The sequence below is a fragment of the Octopus sinensis genome, linkage group LG29 (assembly GCF_006345805.1).
Source record: "Octopus sinensis linkage group LG29, ASM634580v1, whole genome shotgun sequence".
Lineage (NCBI taxonomy): Eukaryota > Metazoa > Mollusca > Cephalopoda > Octopoda > Octopodidae > Octopus > Octopus sinensis.
In genome coordinates this window covers 5,742,714-5,762,883 of record NC_043025.1, presented here as the reverse complement: position 1 = coordinate 5,762,883, position 20,170 = coordinate 5,742,714, and the positions used below count along the sequence as shown (strand labels likewise).

Below are 20,170 nucleotides of genomic sequence, written 5' to 3'. Positions count from 1 at the left end.
GGCTTCTTTCAGTTTCCGTCTACCAAATCCACTCACAAGGCTTTGGTCAACTCGGGACTATAGTAGAAGACACTTGCTCTCGGTGCCACACAGTGGGACTGAACCTCAAGCCATATAGTTGGTAAACAGACTTCTTACCTACACAAGCACAGCTGCACCATATCTATTACCGTAACTTTCTTCTTCTTGTGACCTTAAATCCTTAAAGATAATTGCAGCGTGGAAGGTGATGCAGCACGGATTTTTGTCGCGGATTTTAGCGACGAAAATATTTTGACAAATTAAACTTAAATGTTGAAGTGAATCGAACGGCTTTTGTGTGATTCTTAAATGGTTTATAAACACCTTCCACGCTGCAATTGTTTTCGTTCCAGCACACGATCTCAGATCAAATCACTTGCTATGTGAGTACATCTCCATAAATCCTTAAAAATGTTTTAGCCCAAAGGCCACAGTCATGCTGGGGCACCACCTTATTTGTTTTTTCCTTTCTCTTTCTTCCATACAGATTGCTTCTGCCAGCCGAATCCCCGGTGTGACCCCTGCGGCGTTGATCCTGTTGTTGCGACATGTAAAGAAACAGAGAAAGGGACAAAAACACACGAAACTTGGACAGGAAACGGTACCGCCCACGACAGCTCTTTAGCTGTTTGATGGTCATAGTGTCTGCGGCGAGCTGGCAGAAACGTTAGCACGCCGGGCGAAATGCTTAGCGGTATTTCATCTGCGTTACGTTGTGAGTTCAAATTCCGCCAAGGTCGACTTTGCCTTTCATCCTTTCGGGGTCGATAAATTAAGTACCAGTTACGAACTGGGGTCGATGTAATCGACTTAATACCTATGTCTGTCCTTGTTTGTTCCCTCTATGTTTAGCCCCTTGTGGGTAATAAAGAAATAGGTATTTCGTCTGTCGTTACGTTCTGAATTCAAATTCCGCCGAGGTCGACTTTGCCTTTTATCCTTTCGGGGTCGATAAATTAAGTACCAGTTACGAACTGGGGTCGATGTAATCGACTTAATACCTATGTCTGTCCTTGTTTGTCCTCTCTGTGTTTAGCCCCTTGTGGGTAATAAAGAAATATGTAATATTACGTGAACACCTGACACAATGTTCTCTACTAAATCCATCAGCTCTTGAGGTTGCTTTGAAACATGAAGTTCTTTTAAAACATGATGGGATGCAGCAGTCCTAGTACCATGGCAGTGTGAACAGAACATACTCTTTACTCTTACTCTTTTACTTGTTTCAGTCATTTGACTGCGGCCATGCTGGAGCACCGCCTTTAGTTGAGCAACTCGACCCCGGGACTTATTCTTTGTAAGCCCAGTACTTATTCTATCGGCCTCTTTTGCCGAACCGCTAAGTGACGGGGGACATAAACACACCAGCAATGCTAGGGGGACAAACACAGACACACAAACATACACATATATATATATACATATATACGACGGGCTTCTTTCAGTTTCCGTCTACCAAATCCACTCACAAGGCTTTGGTCGGCCCGAGGCTATAGCAGAAGACACTTACCCAAGGTACCACGCAGTGGGACTGAACCCGGAACCATGTGGAATATAATAACTTTCTTACCGTATTTCTGTTGAGAAGTTCTAATATACCCTCCAGGTTTCATCGGGTATCTTGGGGAAATTTCAAACCTCAGTTCCCATTTCTAAGGTATTTTTCAGTGTTGTTGTTGTTGTTGTTATTATTATTATTATTGAGTGAGAGAGCAGTGCATGCCATCAAAGTGACACTGGGGTAAAATATACGAAGCCCAGTATACCCATCATGACTACCCGTCTGATAAAGGTACACCAGGCACATGCATCACAACCATATGTGCGCAACATGGTGATCTCATATCAAGATAAACAGCGCATGACCTTACAGGTGGGGCCCAGTTAGAATTTTCTTCTGGTCGAGTAGCCCATCCCGCTCGAAAGGTCCCTGAATAAGGGTTGTTTAAGGATGTTGAACGAAACACCCATGTTTCCAGAGGTGAATTATTCAAACCCCAAAGAATTCCTTTCAACACATGGATATGACGCTCTCCCACTACTTTTGCTTGTGATCAGAGATGCACATATCGTCAGCCACTAAGGGACATGCTCAACTGGTTAAGGTCAAACAACTGACAAGCAAATCTGTGGTATTGAACAGAATATTTGCTGTAACCCATCTTTTATACCAAGACAAAACAATGTACATGATAACACTTCCAATCAGTTAAGAACAGAAGCCATGAGAGCTACTGCCTGGTACTGCATCAGGGCATTAGCAAATCTGTGGTATTGAACAGAATATTTGCTGTAGCCCATCTTTTGTACCAAGACAAAACAATGTACATGATAACACTTCCAATCAGTTAAGAACAGAAGCCATGAGAGCCACTGCCTGGTACTGCATCAGGGCATTAGCAAATCTGTGGTATTGAACAGAATATTTGCTGTAGCCCATCTTTTGTACCAAGATAAAACAATGTACATGATAACACTTCCAATCAGTTAAGATCAGAAGCCATGAGAGCCACTGCCTGGTACTGCATCAGGGCATTAGCAAATCTGTGGTATTGAGCAGAATATTTGCTGTAGCCCATCTTTTGTACCAAGACAAAACAATGTACATGATAACACTTCCAATCAGTTAAGAACAGAAGCCATGAAAGCCACTGTCTGGTACTGCATCAGGGCATTAGCAAATCTGTGGTATTGAGCAGAATATTTGCTGTAGCCCATCTTTTGTACCAAGACAAAACAATGTACATGATAACACTTCCAAACATAGCAGTTCGGCAGAAGAAACTGATAGAATAAGTACTAGGCTTACAAAGGATAAGTTCTTCGACTAAAAAGGCAATGCTCCAGCATGGCCGCAGTCAAATGGCTGAAACATGTAAAAGGAAAGAAATAAAAGAAAAAATATGTATATATTTATAATATGTATATTATATGTATTGTATTATATATATATATATCGTGACGTATTTTTGCCATTTCAATATATATATATATATATATATATATATATATATATATATATATATATATCTGTGTATATATATATATTATATATATATACACATATATAAACAAAAAGATTTCAAATTGGTATTGTATTGTATGTTTTTATTTATGCTTTGTTTTACCTGTTTAGCCCTGGGTCGACCCTGGTCGAGCAGACACATGATCCGAGACATTCCAGCAATGACCCCAAAATGTCTTTTTTTGTATATCTAGAACTACATCATCCCGTCTATCTCTACTTCTAAGGCAGCAGGGTTTGATACGAGGATGATTCAGCTGCTGTTTCTAACAGGTCATAGAGGGTTCCTTGTTTTGTGCTGGTTGTGCAACTGATGGGTGGGGGGGGGTTAGCAGTGATGAAATAAGCAGTTTTACATCACAGCCCAGCCTTGTGGAAATAAACCTATGCCCAAAGACGTTCCATCTATGACCATCCCATCAGTATTATACATATCCTAGACTACATTATCCAATACATAGATCTTTTTTTTTTAAATGTTCATATGTAAATTAAAGGAGATTTAGCTGTTATTTCTAGCAGAGATGTAACTGAATACAGGAACTCTATCATTGGTTTGACATTCTTATCATTGTTGTTTAACCCCGAGCCAGCTCTGATTGAGTAAATCACTCATCAAAGGCAATCCATCCATGAGCATACTGTCATTTCTATGGGCAAAGTCCATCTTGGACTACATTATCCAACATGTCTTGTGTCCCCTTAAACAGTGGGCTGTGAATTGAGGTGGAGTTGGCTGTTGTTTCTAGCATAGAAGTTTCCTTATCGAGTGCTGTCATTGCTGTTGCTGCCTTAGAAGAGGTGTCAGTGTTGTAGTTGTTGGTGTTGTTGTTGTGGCTGTTATAGACGTTGTTGGTATTGTTGTTGTTGTTGTTGTTGTGGTGCATCTGCTCCAGTGTGCACTCTGGTGTCACAGAATGACTTTATAGGCGTTTGTAGATTCTCTTGCAATGTGCATCTCCAGCTACAATTGTCTGAATAATACAAATAATAATAATAATGATAATAATAATAATAATAATGATAACAATAATAATGATAATAACAATTATAATAATGATAATAACAATAATAATGATAATGATAATAATAATGATAATAACAATAATAATAATAATAATGATAACAATAATAATGATAATAACAATTATAATAATGATAATAACAATTATAATAATGATAATAACAATTATAATAATGATAATAACAATAATAATAACAATAATAATAATAATGATGATAATGATGATAATAATCATCATCATCATCATCATCGTTTAACGTCCGCTTTCCATGCTAGCATGGGTTAATAATAATAATAATAATAATAATGATACTAATAATAATAATAATAATCAGGGTGTAGAGTCTTAGCACCTGCAGAATATAAAGCAAGACATGACAGAGTCGGCCAGTATTTACATTGGACAATATGTCGGCATTATAAAATCAAAACCACTGACAAATGGTATAAACACCATCCTGAAGCTGTGACTGAGGGAGAAAATGTGTCGATTCTATGGGACTTCCCCGTGCAGACCGACAGGACTACAAAAGCTAATAAGCCAGATATCATTATAAAAGATCAGACAAAAAGGATGTGTTTATTAATTGACATGAGTATTCCCTGTGATCACAATATAGCGGCGAAAGAATTTGACAAGATTAGTAAATATAAACACCTGCTAATAGAAATTGAAAAAGTGTGGCATCTCAAGGGGACTACAGTACCAGTGATTGTAGGATCTCTAGGAATGATAAAAAAAGGTACTGAAACCTATTTGAAAATGATTCCAGGCTTACCATCCCTACAGGAAGTGCAAAAAATCGTATTAACTGGAACGGCTCATACTGAGAAGAGCACTATCCCTGTGAAAATAACATCCATCCATGAATTTATTTATTTATTAATTTTTTAAATACATATTTTATCTGTGAATTTGCGTGTGTAATCTGGGAATGCATGCAATGCCCTTCTCTGCCCTAGGTGTATGGAAAACACTCGGCGAGAAACGGAAGAAAATTTGAAGAAAGAAGGAAAAGACATAATAATAATCATAACAATAACGCCAATCACTCCGTGAGTGTAGTGAGTGCTTTTTACATGTCATCGGCACAGGTGCCAGACGAGGCTGGCAACCCCCACGATCGGTTGGTGCTTTTTACGTGCCACCGGTACGGAGGCCAGTCGAGGTGGGGCTGGCAACGGCCACGTTCAGATGGTTCTTTTACGTGCCACCGGCACTGGTATCACGAATACAATTTCCATTGATTTTTGATCGATAAGATAAATAAATAAATTTTTAAAAAAAGGATTATGTTTACATGGTATAGAATGAAAAGGAAGAGAAATATACAAAGGAAAAAAAGTGGTGGGGGTGGATGATAGAGATGTAGTCGTCCTGATACAGGATGACCTCTAGGGATGATCGAGGGACCCCACTGTCCAAGATCTCCCTGAACACCAAGGACAAGTGCCCTCTCCAATTCCTTTCTCTGACTTACAGGTCTACACTTGGAGACGTACCATCCACTCTTGCCATTTTTACAACTTTCACACACACATGCCAACACACACACACACACACGCTAACAAACAAGCACACACTCGCAGAGAATAACACACACATATGCTAACACACACACACACACACACGCTAATAAACAAGCACTCACAGAGAATAACACACACATATGCTAACACACACACACACACTCGCAGAGAATAACACACACACACACGCTAATAAACAAGCACACAGAGAGAATAACACACACACATGCCAACACACACACTCGAGGACAGTACAACCCTCTCCACACTCAATTTCCTTTTTTAAGTGAAACTGGAAGAAACCAATGAGACCTCTACCAGAGAAAGAGGAATGTGTCTGTCCTCATAACTTTCAGACTTCTACACCGGACAACCTCTTTCACCACAGCCACAATAATAATAATGATAATAACAATGATAATAATGATAATGATTATAATAATGATAACTAGCAGCATAGCTCGGCGTTGCCCGGGTATGTAAGAGCCCCTAGTAGGCAACGACTAATCCCAATCTAGTCCTTTCCCTGTAGGGAACGAAAGCACATGTGTAGGTTGCAATGTCTTCTCTTCACTCGAATACTTCTGTGTATACGATGTTCTTAGCTGTCCCTTTGGGCGAAAACATGAAAACATCATTGCGCCTCCCCAACGCGTGAACAGCCCATGTACAGCCCAGAAAAGGTGTTGCATATAAAAAGCTTAGATTCTCGACCCCATGTCGGATTTATCGATTTTTTCAGAACTGGGGGAACTTTTCAAAATTTTCGCTGCGTTAGTTTTGAATTATGACATTGGGCTATGTGTGTGTCAAGTTTCATCAGAATCGGTTGAAAGCCGTGGTCAGGGTGAGGGTACAACCTGACAGACACACAGACAGACAAACTGCCGTTTATATATAGAGAGATAACAATAATAATAATAATAATGATAATAATAATAATGATAATAATAATAACAATAATAATAATGATAATAACAATAATAATAATGATAATAACAATAATGATAATAATAATGATGATGATAATATAATAATAATGATGATGATGATGATATAATAATAATATAATAATAATGATGATAATATAATAATAATGATGATGATGATGATATAATAATAATATAATAATAATGATGATAATAATAATAATAATAATAATTATAATATAATAATAATAATATTAATAATAATAATATAATGTTGATAATAATAATATTAATAATAATAATATAATGTTGATAATAATAATATTAATAATAATAATATAATGTTGATAATAATAATATTAATAATAATAATATTAATAATAATAATATAATGTTGATAATAATAATATTAATAATAATAATATAATGTTGATAATAATAATATTAATAATGATAATAATGATAATAATGATGATGATGATACTTGTACACCAGACAACCTCTTTCACCACAGCCACCAGGCAAAGGAAAACTGCTTTGTCTGCCTGAGTAATGGAGGGCAGCGGGGCAATTATCACAATGGACTTGACCAACAGATGGACCCATCCCGCATGCGACAGCAGCTGTGCAACATGACCCCACAAGTCAGCATAAATATACAGACTCGTGAGATGACTGACTTGCTCAAGGGTAGACATGGAGCAAAACAACATACATACACTAACACTGATGCGTTCACAGCCACATATAGACTCATACACACACACACACACACATGCCAACACACACACACACATGCCAACACACACACACGCTAACAAACAAGCACATTCACAGAGAATAACACACACACACACATGCTAATACACACACACATGCTAACACACACACACATGCTAACACACACACACACATGCTAACACACACACACATGCTAACACACACAGATGCCAACACGCACACACACACGTTAACAAACAAGCACACACTCGCAGAGAATAACACACACACATGCCAACACACACGCACACACGCTAATAAACAAGCACACACAGAGAATAACACACACACACATGCTAACAAACACACACATGCCAACACACACATGCTAACACACACACACACACACACACACGCTAATAAACAAGCACACACGGAGAATAACACACACACATGCCAACACACACACACATGCTAACAAACAAGCACACACACTCGCAGAGAATAACATACACACATTCCAACACACACACACACGCTAACACACACACACACATGCCAACACACACACACACACATGCCAACACACACACACACATGCCAACACACACACACACATGCCAACACACACACACATGCCAACACACACACACATGCTAACACACACACACATGTCAACACACACACGCTAACAAACAAGCACACACAAATGCCAACACACACACACATGCTAACACACACACACACATGCTAACAAACAAGCACACACAGATGCACAGACGCATGCATATGATCACTAAGACACACACACAGAAGCACAGCTGACCATACATGTCTACGTGTACCTTGTACTTACCATTACAAGCTCTCCACTTTTCTCAACCTTCCTAGTTATGTTAGCCTCAAACATGCCTTTCTGATGCTCCTCAATGGTGTCCCCTACCAGCTTGTACAATGCCTGAATTCAATAAACAATCACAAGACAACATTTGGAAACAGCACAAAGACAAATACACTCATATACTTAATAACTAAAGGAAATAAATGTAATCCAAGCAATTACCCCATCAGCCCTTCGTGCAGGGGCCTGGCTAACATAATACCCAAGTAACCAAAGGAAGATTTGTTATACATCAGTCCGTTAATTATAAATGGAGCACTTCCCCCAATTACAAGAAAGTATTTTATAATCCTCACACAGTGAATAACAACGCTATTTAACAAAATTTTAATTATTTTTTTATTTGTCCTTGGCCAATAAGTGTTGTTTCCTATTTGCTTCTGTCTAGAAATCAAAGGAAATGACTACTATTCCCTTCACACTTTGTTTTTGTCACCTGGACATCAATGTTTTAAAACTGGCCTATTTTCCATTACATTTCATACAGATTCACCAATGAACTATTGAAGCAGAAATATCATTATAGCAAATATTCTACCCAATACCAAAGATCTGTTTGTTGTCCTTGGCCAATAAGTGTTATTTCCTATTTGCTTCTGTCTAGAAATCAAAGGAAATGACTACTATTCCCTTCACACTTTACTTTTGTCACCTGGACATCAATGTTTTAAAACTGGCCTATTTCCCATTACATTTCAGATAGATTCAGTACTGAGTTGCTGAAGCAGAAATATCATTATAGCAAATATTCTGCTCAATAGCACAGATTTGCTTGTTGTCTTTGGTCAGTAAGTTTTATTTCCTATTTGCCTCTATCCAGAAATCAATAAGTAATTACTTCTATTCCCTTCAAACTTTGCCTTCTTTCAGTTTCCGTCTACCAAATCTACTCTCAAGACTTTGGTCGGCCCGAGGCTATAGTAGAAGACACTTACCCAAGGTGCCACACAGTGGGACTGAACCCGGAACCATGTGGTTGGTAAACAAGCTACTTACAACACAGCCACTCTTACGCCTATATATATATATATACATACATATATACGACGGGCTTCTTTCAGTTTCTGTCTACCAAATCCACTCACAAGAGTTGGTCGGCCCTAGACTATAGTAGAAGACACTTGCCCAAGGTGCCACACAGTGGGACTGAACCCAGAACCATGTGGTTGGAAAGCAAGCTACTTACCACACAGCCACTCCTGCGGCTATAATGATGAATGTTACTAAATAAGGATTATATTTGATAGAATAACCTGAATACCAAAGGGTTAAATGAAGGTGATGTTTTATGTTTGTGTGTATTAGGTGCAGGAGTGGGTGTGTGGTAAGTAGCTTGCTTACCAACCACATGGTTCCGGGTTCAGTCCCACTGCGTGGTATCTTGGGCAAGTGTCTTCCACTATAGCCTCGGGCCGACCAAAGCCTTGTGTGTGGATTTGGTAGATGGAAACTGAAAGAAGCCCGTCGTATATATTTATATATATGTGTGTTTGTGTGTCTGTGTTTTTCCCCCAAGCATTGATTGACAACCGATGCTGGTGTGTTTATGTCCCCATCACTTAGCGGTTCAGCAAAAGAGACCGATAGAATAAGTACTGGGCTTACAAAGAATAAGTCCCGGGGTCGAGTTGCTTGACTAAAGGCGGTGCTCCAGCATGGCCGCAGTCAAATGACTGAAACAAGTAAAAGAGTATTTACCGTAAATTCCCTTCCAAAATGGCTTTGTTCCACAGGATGCCCAAACGTCGCTCTGTCTTCCTCAGACCAGCCGTTTTTGGCACTGATGTTGATGGTCAGGTTTTGTCCATTGATTTCAATTTCCTGAGTTATTTCATTTGCTGGGTCCAGAAACACTTTCGCTTTCTGCTTGTCCTCTTCTGGGATTTCTAACAAAGAAGAAGAGAAAAACACTCTAACATCATCCATTTTTTTTACATGTTTCAATCACTGAACTACGACCACACTGGAGCACCGCCATGCAGGGTCAGGTAATTCACATAATTCCATCAAATGTAAAACTTATTCATTCTCGTTATTTTTAATTAATCTGCTTTATCTTGTAGCTTTTGAGATTTTGATGAGGTAACTTAATTTTTAGAATGATATTATTGGATTGCTGAGAGACCAGATCTCACCAGTTTGAACATAAAAAAAGGGAAAATATTATGGGCAGATATCGCTGGTTTAACCCTTTCATTACCAACCTGGCTGAAACCGGCTCTGTAGTACAAATGTCTTGTTTTCAAAAATTCTGAACTTAGTCACAATTTATGTTCCTAACACTAGCTGAATGATAACTAAGTTATTTTACTAAATTCTTTTTTATATTTAAAATTAATTGAAAGAAACACAGAGCATCTCAACAGAAATATGGTAACAAAAGGGTTAAAGACACCATGATATTTTTAACCCTTTCAATACCAAACCTGGTTCTGTAGTACAAATGTCTTGTTTTCATAAGTTTTGAATTAAAATCTTCCACCAAACCTTAGTCACAATTTATGTTCCTAACATTAGCTGAATGATAACTAAGTTATTTTACTAAATTCTTTGTTATATTTAAAATTAATTGAAAGAAACACAGAGCATCTCAACACTAGCTTTAATTATAACTAAGTTATTTTACTAGATTCTTGGTAACGAAAGGGTTAAAGTGATCTAAGTTAAAATCTTGTTGACTCCAACTTTTCAGTTATCTATTCACACTCAACAGAAACTCAAACGCAAATTTAGAAGTACGTTTACTGCTACAACTACTGGATAACACAGGGTGAAATTTGAAGGTGGGTGAGCTTCTACTGTGCTCTTAACAGAATATAACTATATATATATATAAATTGTAGCTGTGATACCAGTGCCGGTGGCACGTAAGCGAACCATCCGATCATGGCCATTGCCAGCGCCGACCCGACGGGCCTCCGTGCCGGTGGCACGTAAAAAGCACTGTCCAATCGTGGCCATTGCCAGCCTCACCTGGCCCCCATGCTGGTGGCACGTAAAAAGCACCCACTACACTCACAGAGTGGTTGGCGTTAGGAAGGGCATCCAGCCATAGAAACATTGCCAGATCAGACTGGGCCTGGTGCAGCCTTCTGGCTTCCCAGACCCCAGTTGAACCGTCCAACCCATGCTAGCATGGAAATCGGATGCTAAATGATGATGATATATATATATATATATATATATATATATATAATATATATATATATATATATATACAGGCGCATGAGTGGCTGTGTAGTAAGTAGCTTGTTTACCAACCACATGGTTCTGGGTTCAGTCTCATTGTGTGTCACCTCAGGCAAGTGTCTCCTACTATAGCCTTGGGCTGACCAAAGCCTTGTGAGTGGATTTGGTAGACGGAAACTGAAAGAAGCCTGCCATATATGTATATATATATGTATGTATTTATGTATGTGTAGATGTTAGTGTCTGTGTTTGTCTCCCCAACATAGCTTGACAACCGATGTTGGTGTATTTACATCCCCATAACTTAGCAGTTCGGCAAAAGACCCCAATAGAATAAGTACTAGGCTTACAGAGTACAGGTCCTGGGGTCGATTTGCTCAACTAAAGGCAGTGCTGCAGCATGGCCGCAGTCAAATGACTGAAACCAATAAAACAATAAAAGAACACACACACAAACGAAAACAATATATATATATATATAAAGGGAAAGTTTACAAAAATAAACAAAAGACGAAGGCAGGTGGAGTACAAACAAACAAATGTATTAGTATAGCACTCAAGAATAGAAAAAGTCTTTTACGTTTCGAGCCTATGCTCTTCGACAAAAAGATACACAGAAAAAATTTATATATAAATAAGGCAATTAAGGACATGAAGACAGGGAAAGCTCCTGGCCATCAGGAATTATTGCTGAGATGATTAAAATTTCCGGTGGTGTAGGTTACAGCTTAGTGATCCATATAGTTAATCAGGTTATTCAGGAAGGTATCATCCCCAATGACTGGTGTAGTAGTATTATAGTCAGCTGCTACAAGGGTGAAGGTGACGCCTTAGAGAGAAACAACTACAGAGGCATTAAACTGCTGGACCAGGTCATGAAAGTTACTGAGAAGGTTAGAGCTCAATTGATTGGGAATAGAATTAAACCAGATGAGATGAAGTTGGGTTTTGTGCCTGGGAAGGGTACCACAGATGCCATCTTCCTAGTGAGACAGCAGAGGGGACAGACAAAGGGATTAAGTCGATTACATCGAACCCAGTGCGTAATTGGTACTTAATTTATCGACCCTGAAAGGATGAAAGGCAAAGTCGACCTCGGTGAAGTTTAAACTCAGAACGTAACAACAGACGGAATACCTATTTCTTTACTACCCACAAGGGGCTAAACACAGAGTGGACAAACAAGGACAGACAAAGGGATTGAGTCGATTACATCGACCCCAGTGCGTAACTGGTACTTAATTTGTCGACCCCGAAAGGATGAAAGGCAAAGTCAACCTCGGTGAAATTTGAACTCAGAACGTAAGACAGACAAAATACCTATTTCTTTACTACCCACAGGGCTAAACACAGAGGGGACAACAAGGACAGACAAAGGGATTAAGTCGATTACATCGACCCCAGTGCGTAACTGGTACTTAATTTATCGACCCCGAAAGGAATGAAGGCAAAGTCGACCTCGGCAGAATTTGAACTCAGAACATAAAGACAGACAAAATACCTATTTCTTTACTACCCACAAGGGGCTAAACACAGAGGGGACAAACAAGGACAGACAAAGGATTGAGTCGATTACATCGACCCCAGTGCGTAACTGGTACTTAATTTATCAACCCCGAAAGGATGAAAGGCAAAGTCGACCTCGGCGGAATTTGAACTCAGAACGTAACAACAGACGAAATACCTATTTCTTTACTACCCACAAGGGGCTAAACACAGAGGGGACAAACAAGGACAGACAAAGGGATTAAGTCGATTACATCGATCCCAGTGTGTAACTGGTACTTAATTTATCGACCCCGAAAGGATGAAAGGCAAAGTCGACCTCGCGGAATTTGAACTCAGAACGTAACAACAGACGAAATACTTATTTCTTTACTACCCACAAGGGGCTAAACACAGAGGGGACAAACAAGGACAGACAAAGGGATTAAGTCGATTACATCGATCCCAGTGTGTAACTGGTACTTAATTTATCGACCCCGAAAGATGAAAGGCAATGTCGACCTCGGCGAATTTGAACTCAGACGTAACAACAGACGAAATACCTATTTCTTTACTACCCACAAGGGGCTAAACACAGAGGGGACAACAAGGACAGACAAAGGGATTAAGTCGATTACATCGACCCCAGTGCGTAACTGGTACTTAATTTATAAACCCTGAAAGGATGAAAGGCAAAGTCGACCTCGGCGAATTTGAACTCAGAACGTAACAACAGACAAAATACCTATTTCTTTACTACCCACGGGGCTAACACAGAGGGGACAAACAAGGACAGACAAAGGGATTAAGTTGATTACATCGACCCAGTGTGTAACTGGTACTTAATTTATCGACCCCGAAAGGATGAAAGCAAAGTCGACCTCGGCGGAATTTGAACTCAGAACGTAACAACAGATGAAATACCTATTTCTTACTACCCACAAGGGGCTAAACACAGAGGGGACAAACAAGGACAGACAAAGGGATTAAGTCGATTACATCGACCCCAGTGCGTAACTGGTACTTTTATTTATCGACCCCGAAAGGATGAAAGGCAAAGTCAACCTCGGCGGAATTTGAACTCAGAACGCAACGGCAGATGAAATACGGCTACGCATTTCGCCCGGTGTGCTAACGATTCCGCCAGCTCGCTATAGCCACCCTTCAATACCTCTCACCTCCATCTCTGTCACTGTACATTCCTCTTACTCTTACACATTGCACAACAGTCTCTTTACCTTCTGATCTATCCACAGCTTTCTGCTTGTCAACTATTTCCTTCCTGACCCACTTGAGTCCCTCTCACCGTACCCACTCACCAAACTGGTATTTCCTATCAGCCACAATTCCACCCATGTTCATCACTCACTATACTCACCTCTTTCTTCCCACCCACTTTCTTCCCACACTCACTCACACTTATGAAATTTCTCCTCTCCCTCCCTCTAATCCATTACCCGTATCCTCTCTTATATTCACCTACTTGTACCCTGACACATCAAGGCCCTAAGCCCTCAAAAGGTTTTGGTGCCCCCATAAGAGATTATGTAATTCAAAATAGAAACAAATAACAACCCATGAAATAAATTTTTATTTTTCAAAATGAAACAAAACAGTAATAGGCGCAGGAGTGGCTGTGTGGTAAGTAGCTTGCTTACCAACCACATGGTTCAGGGTTCAGTCCTACTGCATAGCACCTTGGCAAGTGTCTTCTACTATAGCCTTGGGCTGACCAAAGCCTTGTGAGTGGATTTGGTAGACGGAAACTGAGAAAAGCCCATCGTATATATGTATATATATATGTGTGCATATGTATGTATGTTTGTGTGTCTGTGTTTGTCCCCCTAGCATTGCTTGACAACCGATGCCGGTGTGTTTACGTCCCCATCACTTAGCGGTTCGGCAAAAGAGACCGATAGAATAAGTACTGGGCTTAAAAAAAAAAAAAGAATAAGTTCCGGGGTCGAGTTGCTCGATTAAAGGTGGTGCTCCAGCATGGCCTCAGTCAAATGACTGAAACAAGTAAAAGAGTAAGAGTATACTTAGAGATAAAGGCATCCCAAATATCATTTTAGCAAGTTTAAAGTGATTTCTTTTGTGCCGTAAACCATCTACCATTTCTGTGGTGCCCCCTCCCTCCTTCCCTTGATGCCCTAAACATGTGCTTATTTTGCTTAATGGTTAAGCCAGTGCTGCTTGTACCCTGAGTGTTTGCTCTGGCATCCCATCAATACCCTGTTTATCTTCTTCCCATCTGTTCCCACCCACCCTTTTAGTTAGTTAGTTAATATTTTGGCTCAAAAAGCAAAAAGCAAGGCCATGTAGGGGGACATGGAGTTATGTACAGGGTGGTGTTCATGTAAAGAGTTCAGGCCACTTGTGGTCAAGGGAGACTTTGAACCGAGCGGTCGTTGGCATCTTCACCATCTCGTCCGGCAGCTTATTCCACGGATCCGCAACCCGGACGGAGAAAGCCCCTCTCCTTCGATTGAGATGAAATCGTCGCAGATAGAGCTTTTCGGAGTAACCCCGCAGCCGACGCTCTGGAGCAGGAGTGAAAAACAGCTCTTTCGAGAGGTTACACTTTCCGCTTATGATGTTGTGAGCAAGAATGAGATCACCACGGCGTCGTCGTTTTTCTAGAGAATAAAGGTCGAGCGTCTTCAGCCTTTCTTCATAAGACAAATTCTTGAGACCAAGAACCATGCGGGTAGCCAGCTTCTGGACTCTTTCCGGGGTAGCTGTATATCTCCTTTGTAGTGAGACACCTATGCCTGTCCCTTCTTCATGCATTAGCCTCTCAACACCTAGCATAATGCCACCTCCCCCTCTCAAATGCATCCCCTACTTGGTCAAGGCAGCTTTCTCCTTTTCTTTTCTTGTAAGTTACAAAAATATGGTAACAAAAGGGTTAAAGTGATCTAAGTTAAAAATGTTCATGTTTTATGTTCCGAGAACCAGTTTAATAATGACAAAATTATTTTAACACATTCTTCATTATTTTGAAAATAAATTTAAACAAAGACAGTGTATTTTTGTAGAAATCTGCTAAGGTTAACGGGAGTAAATTTAAAAGCGTCCTTCAAAATTTAATGGTAATTTATCTCTAAACATATATATATATATATATATATATATGTATGTGTGTGTATCTGCTTGTGTGTCTGTGTTTGTCCCTCCAACATCGCTTGACGACCGATGCTGGTGTGTTTATGTCCCTGTAACTTAGCAGTTAGGAAAAGAGACCGATATAATAAGTACTAGGCTTACAAAGAATAAGTCCTGAGGTTGATGTGCTCAACTAAAGGCGGTGCTCCAGCATGGCCACAGTCAAATGACTGAAACAAGTAAAAGAGTATTTCAACTGAAATCCTTTAACAAAAGGGTTTAAATGGTCTGAACTAAAACTTCCCATGAGAATTTCATGTTATGTTCAAACACCTGCTTTATAAAGGCATCAAAATTTTATGCTAAGGACCAAATTATTTTACTAAAATCTTCATTACTTCCATATTAATTAAAATGAGGGCATTTTAATTGATATTTGATATTAATTAAAATAAGGGAAATATAGTAACAAAAGGGTTAAATGAATCTAAATGAAAATTTTCCAGTAAAATTCCATGTAATTTTAAGTTCCAAACACCATCTTTGTAATGATAAAATTATTTTACTAGATTCCTTATTATTTTTAAAAATCATTTGAAACAAAGACATTGTGCTTCAACAGGGATATGGTAAGAAAAGGGTTTAAAATGATTAAAATTAAAATCCTTCATAAAATTCCATGTAATTTCAAATTCCACACACTGGCTTAATTATACCAAAATTAATGTTACTAAATTCTTTGTTATTTTAAAAATTAATTGAAACAACGACGGTGGATTTTAACAGAAATATAGTAAAAGAATTTTCAGGAACTTACGGAGTTTCTGCAAGAATTCGTCACCATTTTCAATTCTATCCAACAACCATTTTCCATTTAATGCTGACATTGTTCTTTCACGGAGGAGGTCTCTCTCTACACTGAAACGGGATGGAATAAAATTGACTTGTCCTGTCTGTGTGTGTATGTATGTATGTTTGAGTTCCTGTATATATATATATATATGTGTGTGTGCTTATGCTTGCATTGCTGACTGTCTGTATATGTGTGTATTTTGTTGGGGTTGGGCAGAGAACGTGTGTTTGTGTGTTTGCTGCTGACTGCCTGTTTATGTATGTATGTGTCTATGTGTTTTTGGGTAGGTATTTGTGTATGTGTTTGTGTATTGTTGACGTTCTCTCTCTCTCTATATATATATATATGTGTGGTGTGTGTGTATATGTATATATATATATTATATATATATATTATATATTATATATGTGTATAATTATATGTGTATATATATATATATATATATATATATATATATGTGTATATATATATGTGTATATATATAGATATATATATATATATATATGTATGTATATATATTGTATGTATATATATATATATAGGTGTGTTGTATGTATATATATATGTGTGTGTATATATATATATGTGTGGTGTGTGTATGTGTATGTGTGTGTGTATATTATATATATATATATCTATTTGTGTATGTATATATGTGTATACTAATTGATTTTGTATGTGTATGCATGTGTGCTTGTAGTTCCATGTCTGTATGGTTGGGCTATATGTGTGTGTACATATATGTGTATATATATATATATATATATAAGAGAGAGAGAGAGAGAGAGAGAGAGAGAGAGAATGGTGACAAATGAGAAAAGGCTGACTGTGTAGCTAGACTTGTGTGTGTGTGTGTGTGTTTGTGTGTGTGTGTGTGTGTGTGTGTGGTTAAATAACAAAACAAGTTGAGTCAAAGATTTGACCTTTGTGTATGTGTGAATGTTTGTGTATATGTATGTATGCGTGTGTGCACGTGTGTGTGTGTGCATGTGTGTTTGTGAATGCCTGTAGATGGCAGCTTCTGTTTGTGTGTGTGTGTGTGTGTATGTGTGTGCGAATGCCTGCATATGGTAGTTTTGTGTGTGTGTGTGTGTATGTATATGTGTGTGGATTCTTATAGATGGCAACCTCTTTGTGAATGTGTGTGTGTGTGTTTGTGTCTGTGCGTGAATGCATGTGGACAGCAGCTTCTTTGTGTGTGTGTGTGTGTGTGTGTACAGTTCTCTTTTAGTCTTCTATTCGTCTCAGTCGTTTGACTGCGGCCATGCTGGAGCACTGCTTTTAGTCAAACAAATCGACCCCAGGACTTATTATTTCTCAGCCTAGTACTTATTCTATCCGTCTCTTTTGCCGAACCACTAAGTTACGGGGACATAAACACACCAACATCAGTTGCCAAGCAATGGAGTGGGGGACAAACACAGACACACAAACATATTCATATATATATATATATATATACGACAGGCTTCTTTCAGTTTCCGCCTACCAAATCCACTCACAAAGCTTTCAACGGCTCGAGGCTAAAGTAGATGATATTTGCCCAAAGTGCCACACAGTGGGACTGAACCTGGAACCATGTGGTTGGTAAGCAATCTACTAACCTCACGGCCACTCCTGCACCTATGTGTGTGTGTGTGTGTGTGTGTGCTTGTGTTAATTCATGTCTTTTCCTTGTACTTGCTTCACTCATTGGAATGTGGCCATGCTGGGGCACTGCCTAGGGGCGGTTTAAATAAATAAATCGATCTGGTACTTATTTTTTAATGCCTGGTACTTATTCTGTCAGTCCCTTTTGCTAAACTGCTAAGTTATGGGGACATAAGTCAAAACCAAATGTTGAACGGTGATGGAGGACAAACACACACACACATACACACACACACATTTACTAATACATAAACACATATACACAAACAGACTCACACACACACACATACGCAAACACATACTGATACACACACATACACGCATATACACAAACACACACACCCACAAGCACATACTCATACACACACATACACACACATGCACAGACATTTACTAATACATACACACATATACACAAACAGACTCACACACACACACATACGCAAACATACTGATACACACAAACTCATACACACACATCTTATCGTTTACTTGTTATATTCATTAGACCCCTGCCATGCTGGAGCACAGCCTTGAAAACTTCTTAGTTGAACAAAACAACCCCAGGACTCATTTGTTCTTGTTAAATACAGTACTTATTCCACCAGGCTCTCCTTTCGAAACCACTAAGTTACAGAGAAAATAAACACACCAACACCGGTTGTCAAGCAGCGATGGGGATCATACACAGATACAAAGACACACACACACACTCACACACATACGATGGGCTTCTTCCAGTTTCCGTCTACCAGATCTACTCACAAGGCTTTGGTAGGTTTGAGGTTATAGTAGGATATGCTTGCTCAAGGTGCCACGCAGTGAGACTGAACCTGGAACCATGTGGTTGGGAAGCAGACTTCTTACCATGTAGCAAGACTTTCACCTGCACACATATGCCCTCCATCAGGCATTTGCCTGATTTTGAATGCCTTACTTCCCTGGGCATGGATACATTGAAACTCCGACGTCTGGCAGCTGACTTGGCAGACACCCATAAAATTATTAACCATCTTACAAACAATTACTCTGAGCACCTTTTCGAACTCCACCCATCTAACACCCGTGGACATATTTACAAAGTCAGAAAACAGCACAGCTCCCATGACTTTAGGAACATTTTTTCACGCTGAGAGTTGCTGAAGCATGGAACTGCCGGCATCAGTTGTTAGTTGTCGGAGCACTGCATCCTTCAAAACTTCCATGCTTCCTGAGATTCACCAACACTACACCTGATTTTCTTCCCTCCATACACACACAAGCATGTATCTGACAACCAAGGGAATACCGTCCATCAGGCATTTGCCATATCCTGAACGCCTTACTTCCCTGGGCATGGACACATTGAAACTCCGACGTCTGGCAGCTGATTTGGCAGACACCCATAAAATTATTAACCATCTTACAAACAATAACTCTGAGCACCTTTTCAAACTCCACCCGTCTAACACCCGTGGACATATTTACAAAGTCAGAAAACAGCACAGCTCCCATGACTTTAGGAACATTTTTTCACGCTGAGAGTTGCTGAAGCATGGAACAAACTGCCAGCATCAGTTGTTAGTTGTTGAGCACTGCACTTCAAAAAATCAGCTTCCATGAGATTCGCCAACACTACAACCTGATTTCTCTCCCCTCCATACACACACAAGCATGTATCTGACAACCAAGGGAATACCCTCCATCAGGCATTTGCCATATCCTGAACGCCTTACTTCCCTGGGCATGGACACAT

At 39.3% G+C, this 20,170-nt stretch overlaps 2 protein-coding genes across 3 annotated transcripts in view; one reads left to right on the top strand and one right to left on the bottom strand.

Moving 5' to 3' along the window:
• LOC115226215 (protein MTO1 homolog, mitochondrial) overlaps positions 1–1,298 on the top strand; it is a 34,341-nt gene extending 33,043 nt beyond the window's left edge. The window contains exons 9-10 of one of the 2 annotated variants that reach the window (XM_036514906.1): positions 509–667; positions 1,082–1,298. In XM_036514906.1, coding sequence (XP_036370799.1) covers positions 509–646 — 138 coding nt within the window. In that variant the 3' untranslated portion in view covers positions 647–667; positions 1,082–1,298. Of the gene's footprint in view, positions 1–508; positions 794–1,081 lie in introns of those variants that run through there. The other variant, XM_029797238.2, reaches the window with a different exon arrangement.
• A 1,925-nt stretch (positions 1,299–3,223) lies between these two features.
• On the bottom strand, positions 3,224–16,907 carry LOC115226158. Its single transcript, XM_029797157.2, has 4 exons — positions 16,750–16,907; positions 9,849–10,036; positions 8,106–8,207; positions 3,224–4,020 (listed from the first exon to the last, which is right to left on the bottom strand). Exons 1-4 carry the CDS (start codon positions 16,817–16,819, stop codon positions 3,970–3,972), a joined length of 411 nt encoding a protein of 136 aa, XP_029653017.1. The 5' UTR covers positions 16,820–16,907; the 3' UTR covers positions 3,224–3,969.
• Between the last annotated feature and the right edge of the window lie 3,263 nt (positions 16,908–20,170).

Excerpts from the sequence above, each read along its gene's own strand:
- LOC115226158 (XM_029797157.2), bottom strand. The coding sequence starts at position 16,819 with ATGTCAGCATTAAATGGAAAATGGTTGTTGGATAGAATTGAAAATGGT. Across the intron at positions 10,037-16,749 it reads CGAATTCTTGCAGAAACTCC|AAATCCCAGAAGAGGACAAG; the intron begins GTAAGTTCCTGA and ends CTTCTTTGTTAG. Across the intron at positions 4,021-8,105 it reads AAAGTGGAGAGCTTGTAATG|ACAATTGTAGCTGGAGATGC; the intron begins GTAAGTACAAGG and ends TGTATTATTCAG.